At 58.8% G+C, this 6,153-nt stretch overlaps 6 protein-coding genes and 4 non-coding genes across 10 annotated transcripts; all 10 read right to left on the bottom strand.

The window, feature by feature from the left end:
- Window positions 1–284: 284 nt before the first annotated feature.
- LOC120859614 (50S ribosomal protein L11) lies at window positions 285–716 on the bottom strand. Its single transcript, XM_040235652.1, has one exon. The coding sequence runs from the start codon at window positions 714–716 to the stop codon at window positions 285–287; it is 432 nt and encodes a 143-aa protein (XP_040091586.1).
- Window positions 717–835: 119 nt separating this feature from the next.
- On the bottom strand, window positions 836–1,315 carry LOC120859613 (transcription termination/antitermination protein NusG). The gene has a single exon (XM_040235651.1). The coding sequence runs from the start codon at window positions 1,313–1,315 to the stop codon at window positions 836–838; it is 480 nt and encodes a 159-aa protein (XP_040091585.1).
- A 63-nt stretch (window positions 1,316–1,378) lies between these two features.
- Window positions 1,379–1,747, bottom strand: LOC120859612 (protein translocase subunit SecE). Its single transcript, XM_040235650.1, has one exon. It carries the CDS (start codon window positions 1,745–1,747, stop codon window positions 1,379–1,381), a length of 369 nt encoding a protein of 122 aa, XP_040091584.1.
- A 45-nt stretch (window positions 1,748–1,792) lies between these two features.
- Window positions 1,793–1,865, bottom strand: TRNAW-CCA. The gene has a single exon. It is a non-coding gene; the product is annotated as a tRNA-Trp (tRNA).
- A 53-nt stretch (window positions 1,866–1,918) lies between these two features.
- LOC120859611 (elongation factor Tu) lies at window positions 1,919–3,112 on the bottom strand. Its single transcript, XM_040235649.1, has one exon. The coding sequence runs from the start codon at window positions 3,110–3,112 to the stop codon at window positions 1,919–1,921; it is 1,194 nt and encodes a 397-aa protein (XP_040091583.1).
- An 87-nt stretch (window positions 3,113–3,199) lies between these two features.
- On the bottom strand, window positions 3,200–3,272 carry TRNAT-GGU. The gene has a single exon. It is a non-coding gene; the product is annotated as a tRNA-Thr (tRNA).
- Window positions 3,273–3,301: 29 nt separating this feature from the next.
- Window positions 3,302–3,372, bottom strand: TRNAG-UCC. Its single transcript has one exon. It is a non-coding gene; the product is annotated as a tRNA-Gly (tRNA).
- Window positions 3,373–3,399: 27 nt separating this feature from the next.
- On the bottom strand, window positions 3,400–3,481 carry TRNAY-GUA. The gene has a single exon. It is a non-coding gene; the product is annotated as a tRNA-Tyr (tRNA).
- An 836-nt stretch (window positions 3,482–4,317) lies between these two features.
- LOC120859609 (type III pantothenate kinase-like) lies at window positions 4,318–5,067 on the bottom strand. The gene has a single exon (XM_040235648.1). The coding sequence runs from the start codon at window positions 5,065–5,067 to the stop codon at window positions 4,318–4,320; it is 750 nt and encodes a 249-aa protein (XP_040091582.1).
- LOC120859608 (bifunctional ligase/repressor BirA-like) lies at window positions 5,064–6,053 on the bottom strand. The gene has a single exon (XM_040235647.1). It carries the CDS (start codon window positions 6,051–6,053, stop codon window positions 5,064–5,066), a length of 990 nt encoding a protein of 329 aa, XP_040091581.1.
- Window positions 6,054–6,153: the final 100 nt, after the last annotated feature.

Here is a 6,153-nt window from a genome sequence, read left to right as displayed (position 1 = left end):
AACCTTGTCGGCACCGGCAGCCAGGGCAGCTTCAGCGCCCGGACCCTGGGTGAACACGGCAACGCGTACGGTCTTGCCAGTGCCGTTCGGCAGAACGGTGGCGCCACGTACGACCTGGTCGGATTTACGCGGGTCTACACCCAGGTTCACGGCGACGTCGAAGGACTCGGTGAACTTGACGGCAGACAGCTCGGCCAGCAGGCTGGCAGCTTCTTCGAAGGTGTAGGCCTTGCCGGCTTCAACCTTGGCCGCGATGGCCTTTTGGCGCTTGGTCAACTTAGCCATTACACACCCTCCACGTTCAGGCCCATGCTACGAGCGGAGCCGGCGATGGTGCGCACGGCCGCATCCAGGTCAGCGGCAGTCAGATCGGCCTGCTTGGTCTTGGCGATCTCTTCCAGCTGAGCACGGGTAACGGTGCCTACTTTGACGGTGTTCGGACGAGCGGAGCCGCTGGTCAGGCCGGCGGCCTTCTTCAGCAGTACCGATGCCGGGGTGCTCTTGGTTTCAAAGGTGAAGCTGCGATCGCTGTAAACGGTGATGATCACAGGAGTCGGCAGACCAGGTTCCATGCCCTGAGTCTTGGCGTTGAACGCCTTGCAGAATTCCATGATATTCACGCCGTGCTGACCCAGAGCGGGACCGACGGGTGGCGACGGGTTTGCCTGACCGGCTTTAACCTGCAGCTTGATATAAGCCTGAATCTTCTTAGCCATTAGCTACTCCAATTTCGGGTTCGAACGCCTGACGGCTCCCCGAGGTTACTTACGCATTTATCCCAGTGACGACAAAACCCCGCAGCCTAAGGCTGCGGGGTGAGGGATGCTTATGTCAGTTATGCCTTTTCGACCTGACTGAACTCCAGCTCGACCGGGGTGGAGCGACCGAAGATGGTCACAGCAACCTGGATGCGGCTCTTCTCGTAATTCACTTCTTCGACCACGCCACCGAAATCGGCGAACGGACCATCAACCACACGAACCATCTCGCCCGGCTCGAACAGCGTCTTCGGCTTGGGCTTGTCACCACTATCGGCAACGCGGCGCAGGATGGCTTCAGCTTCTTTTTCGGTGATCGGCGCCGGCTTGTCGGCAGTACCACCAATGAAGCCCATGACGCGCGGCGTATCCTTGATCAAGTGCCAAGTCGCCTCGTTCATTTCCATCTGCACTAAAACATAGCCGGGGAAGAACTTGCGCTCACTCTTGCGCTTCTGACCATTGCGCATCTCGACCACTTCTTCAGTGGGGACGAGAATCTCGCCGAAGTCATCTTCCATACCAGCCAGTTTCACGCGCTCGATGAGCGAGCGCATGACATGCTTCTCGTAACCCGAGTAAGCATGCACGACGTACCAACGCTTAGCCACGAGACACCCTTAACCAACAATCAGGGAAATAAGCCAACCGAGCAGGGAATCGAGCCCCCACAGCAGCAGCGCCATCACCAGAACCACGGCAACCACGATCAAGGTGGTCTGCGTGGTTTCCTGGCGGGTCGGCCAGACAACCTTACGAATCTCGACGCGCGCTTCTTTCAACAGCACCGCAAAGGCTTGCCCGCGAGCGGTCTGAAACGCCACAAACGCAGCGACGGCGCCCAGCACCACCAGACCCAGAACGCGATACAGAACCGGCTCTGCAGAGAAGTACTGATTACCTACGACACCCACAGCAACCAGGGCAGCGACAACCAGCCACTTGACCAGATCAAAGCGAGAGTCTTTGGCTTCAGCCTTAACATTCATTCGAGAGGATCCTGTGAAAGACACGCCAAATTCGTTAGAAAATGGCAGGTCAGGAGGGAATCGAACCCCCAACCTGCGGTTTTGGAGACCGCCGCTCTGCCAATTGAGCTACTGACCTAGAACAAAATCAGGCCGACCATTATGCCGGCCCGAGAGGGACAGATCAATCGATTATTCGATGATCTTTGCTACAACACCGGCACCAACGGTACGACCACCTTCGCGGATCGCGAAGCGCAGGCCGTCTTCCATGGCGATCGGCTTGATCAGGGTGACAACCATCTTGATGTTGTCGCCCGGCATTACCATCTCAACGCCTTCCGGCAGTTCGCACGAACCGGTCACGTCAGTGGTACGGAAGTAGAACTGCGGACGGTAGCCCTTGAAGAACGGGGTGTGACGACCACCTTCTTCCTTGGACAGAACGTACACTTCAGCTTCGAACTTGGTGTGCGGCTTGATGGTGCCCGGCTTGGCCAGAACCTGACCACGCTCGACTTCATCACGTTTGGTGCCGCGCAGCAGCACGCCGCAGTTCTCACCAGCACGACCTTCGTCCAGCAGCTTGCGGAACATCTCAACGCCGGTGCAGGTGGTCTTGGTGGTCGGACGCAGACCAACGATTTCGATTTCTTCCTGGATCTTGACGATACCGCGCTCGACACGACCGGTCACAACAGTACCGCGACCGGAGATCGAGAACACGTCTTCGATCGGCATCAGGAACGGACGATCGATGGCACGAACCGGCTCAGGAATGTAGGTATCCAGAGTCTCGACCAGTTTCTTGACGGCACTGGTACCCATCTCGTTGGTGTCTTCGCCGTTCAGCGCCATCAGCGCGGAGCCGATGATGATCGGAGTGTCGTCACCCGGGAAATCGTAGGTGCTCAGCAGGTCGCGAACTTCCATCTCGACCAACTCCAGCAGCTCGGCGTCGTCAACCATGTCGGCCTTGTTCAGGAACACGACGATGTACGGTACGCCAACCTGACGGGACAGCAGGATGTGCTCACGGGTTTGCGGCATAGGGCCGTCGGCAGCCGAGCAGACCAGGATCGCGCCGTCCATCTGGGCAGCACCGGTGATCATGTTCTTCACGTAGTCGGCGTGGCCCGGGCAGTCAACGTGCGCGTAGTGACGAATGTTGGAGTCGTACTCTACGTGCGCGGTGTTGATGGTGATACCACGAGCTTTTTCTTCCGGAGCGCTGTCGATCTTGTCGAAGTCAACACGAGCCGAACCGAATACTTCGGAGCAGACGCGGGTCAGAGCAGCGGTCAGAGTGGTCTTACCGTGGTCAACGTGACCGATGGTGCCGACGTTGACGTGCGGTTTGTTACGTTCGAATTTCTCTTTAGCCATCTTGACCGTCTCCTAGCGAAGAATTGAGCAAGCCATGCCGCCATTAAAACAAAGGCAGATACTTTCATATCTGCCTTCATTAGATGGAGCTCATGAGCGGATTTGAACCGCTGACCTCACCCTTACCAAGGGTGTGCTCTACCAGCTGAGCTACATGAGCCAAACTCTATTGCGCCAACCACAAACTGGAGCGGGTAGCGGGAATCGAACCCGCATCATCAGCTTGGAAGGCTGAGGTTCTACCACTGAACTATACCCGCGGAGCCTGCAGCTCACGCCGAATCTGGTGGAGGGGGAAGGATTCGAACCTTCGAAGTCGATGACGTCAGATTTACAGTCTGATCCCTTTGGCCGCTCGGGAACCCCTCCAAAGTGAGGCGGCATTTTCTAGATCTGCCACCCTGCTGTCAAGCTTTTTCTCATTAAAATCTTGAGGTTAGCTACTTTGACAACATCTTCGTCGGGAACCAACTTTGACCACCCTGCGAAGCGGGCGCCATTCTATGCAAACTACTGGAGCAATGCAACGCCTTCACATGGCATTAATTGATGCTGCAAACCGGCAAAGTCTCCAGCCAGTCGCCCAAGCAGAAACTCATCAGCCAGGCGCCGACTCTGTGGCGCCACCCTCACCCAGAAACTGCGGTGCGCACGCGACAATTCGCGGATCTGTGGCTCATAGCCGACATCGCGCAAACGCTGCATGACGCTATTGGCGGAATCGTTACGGGGGAATATGCCGAGCGATATGCCATTGGCCAGCTCGCCCTGAGTGATGATGTAGCTGTCGATTCGCCGAGCCTGCAACTCACGCAACTGCCTCAGCGACGCCTGCCGAGAAGCCAGGGGCGGCAGATACACCCAGTACTCGACACCGGCAGCTGCATCGATGCTGCGCACCTCGGCCTGTATATCTAGGCTCAGCAAACGCTGCTCCACCACCCTCGCCCTCGCTTCCTCATCGAAACTGCCAAGGAAGAGGCAAACAGCCGCCTCGGGAGCGACCGCATCGGCAGCCGCCGAAGACTCGCTGCGCGAACGCGGCGTATCTGCTTCGCTCAACAGACGAATATCCTTGCGAGCTGCCTGGTACGCGTTTGCCGGCGCGACCTCCTTGGCACGCAGGGGAGCCTGCTGCTGATGCCAGACGTAGTAGAAGGCATTAAGTAGCAGGAGCAATAGCAGAATCCAGCGCATGCTTCGCCTCAACTCAGGGGACAGGCAATAGCCAGCCCGACAAATACCAGGTCCGTGACGACTTGCGCTCCAGGCACCACATCGCGCACCAGGTCCGCATCCCCTCCAGTCAGGAAGACCTCGAAACCTTCGGGGAAACGAGCCTGCGCCTGCTGCAACTGCTCAGCCACGAAACCGCGCAACATCAGCACGCAACCGCGCTCTACCGCCTCGGCGGTGGAGCGCCCAGGCTCCAGCTCCTGCAACGCGGCCAGAGCCACCTGACGGTCGTAACGAATACGCCGCGTGTGCGTACTCAGCTGATCGCGCATCAACGGCAACCCTGGGCAAATGAAACCGCCCTGATGCATACCGTCAGCCGATATGAAGTCTGCGGTTACCGCCGTCCCGAGATCCACCACCAGGCAAGCGCGCTGCCCCAGATGATAGGCGCCCAGCACAGCAAGCCAGCGATCCAGACCAAGGCGCCGGAAATCCTCATAACCGTTGCGCACCATACCGACCTGACTGGCCGATTGCGCGCACACTGCTTCGACCCCCAGGAGTTCACGCAAGCGCACCACCAGCTGCTCGGTCTCTGCATCACTGCGCACACTGACCAGACGACAGCGACTCACCCGCAATCCAGGGGCTGCAGCCAGGGACTCGAATAGAGCGGAATCGGAATCCACCACACCCGCGAAAAGACGCTGACTCCCATCCTCGGAAATCACCCGCCACTTGATGAAGCTATTGCCGCAGTCGAGCTCAAGAATCATTGTTGCAACCTCAAGCTCAACTCCCCGCCACTGAAAGCGCGATCGACACCATCGACATTCAACCTAATGGCGCCTCGTTCATCCACCCCGAGCACGACGCCCAGGGTCGCGTTACTACCTGCGGTCAACGCCACGGAGCGGCCGCGCCATGCATGCAACGCCTCCCACTGCTCGCGCAGACCGGCAAAACCATGCTGCCAGTGTACCGAGAGGCAATCGTGCAACTGCAGAAGCAGTTCAACAGCCAGGTCGTTTCGATCGATTGCACGCCCCAGACACTGGCGCACCGAGGTCCACGGCTGATCGATAACACCGGGCGCATCGAACGTCATGTTGACGTTGATTCCGATGCCTATCACCACATGACAGACATCCGCCGGGTCCCCGGCGAGCTCCAGAAGTATTCCGGATATCTTGCGTCCATCGACCAACACATCATTCGGCCACTTCAGCCGAGCGCCCTCGACACCGCAGCTCTGCAGCGCTCTGGCGACAGCGAGCCCCACTGTCAGGCTCAGCGCCTCCACCTGGCTCATCCCGCCATCCACACGCAGAACGAGGCTGCAATAGAGGTTTTCTGCGAACGGACTGGCCCATACGCGCCCCCGCCGGCCGCGCCCAGCGGTCTGCCGCTCGGCCATCAGCACGAACGGCGCAGGCGTGCCTGCATCGAGACGACGAAAGATTTCGGCATTGGTGGAATCCACACTGGACTGGACCAGGATCGGCCAGTGCAGACCGGCAGCACTGCGCGATATCCGCTCGACATCGAGCAAGACCATGGGCGAGGCCAGTCGATAGCCGCGCCCGGGGACCTTGAACACCTCAACCCCGAACTCGGCCTCCAGGCCCTGCAACTGCTTCCAGATGGCACTTCGGCTTATCCCAAGCTGAGCCCCGAGGGCCTCACCGGAATGGAATCGCCCATCCTGTAGAAGTTTCAACAATTCCAGCATGCCAGGCCCCGCTACGAACAAGGCTGGCATGATAACGACGAGGCCTCGGCTTGCATAGAAAACGGAAACCGACAGGACATCAACCGTAGGGTGCGCCGCGCGCACCTTCGTAACCGCGTCATTGTCGGTG

This window comes from Oryx dammah, unplaced genomic scaffold, assembly GCF_014754425.2.
Source record: "Oryx dammah isolate SB20612 unplaced genomic scaffold, SCBI_Odam_1.1 HiC_scaffold_1909, whole genome shotgun sequence".
Taxonomy (NCBI): domain Eukaryota; kingdom Metazoa; phylum Chordata; class Mammalia; order Artiodactyla; family Bovidae; genus Oryx; species Oryx dammah.
The sequence above is the reverse complement of the archived record's forward strand: the minus strand, read 5'-3'. Positions and strand labels throughout refer to the sequence as shown.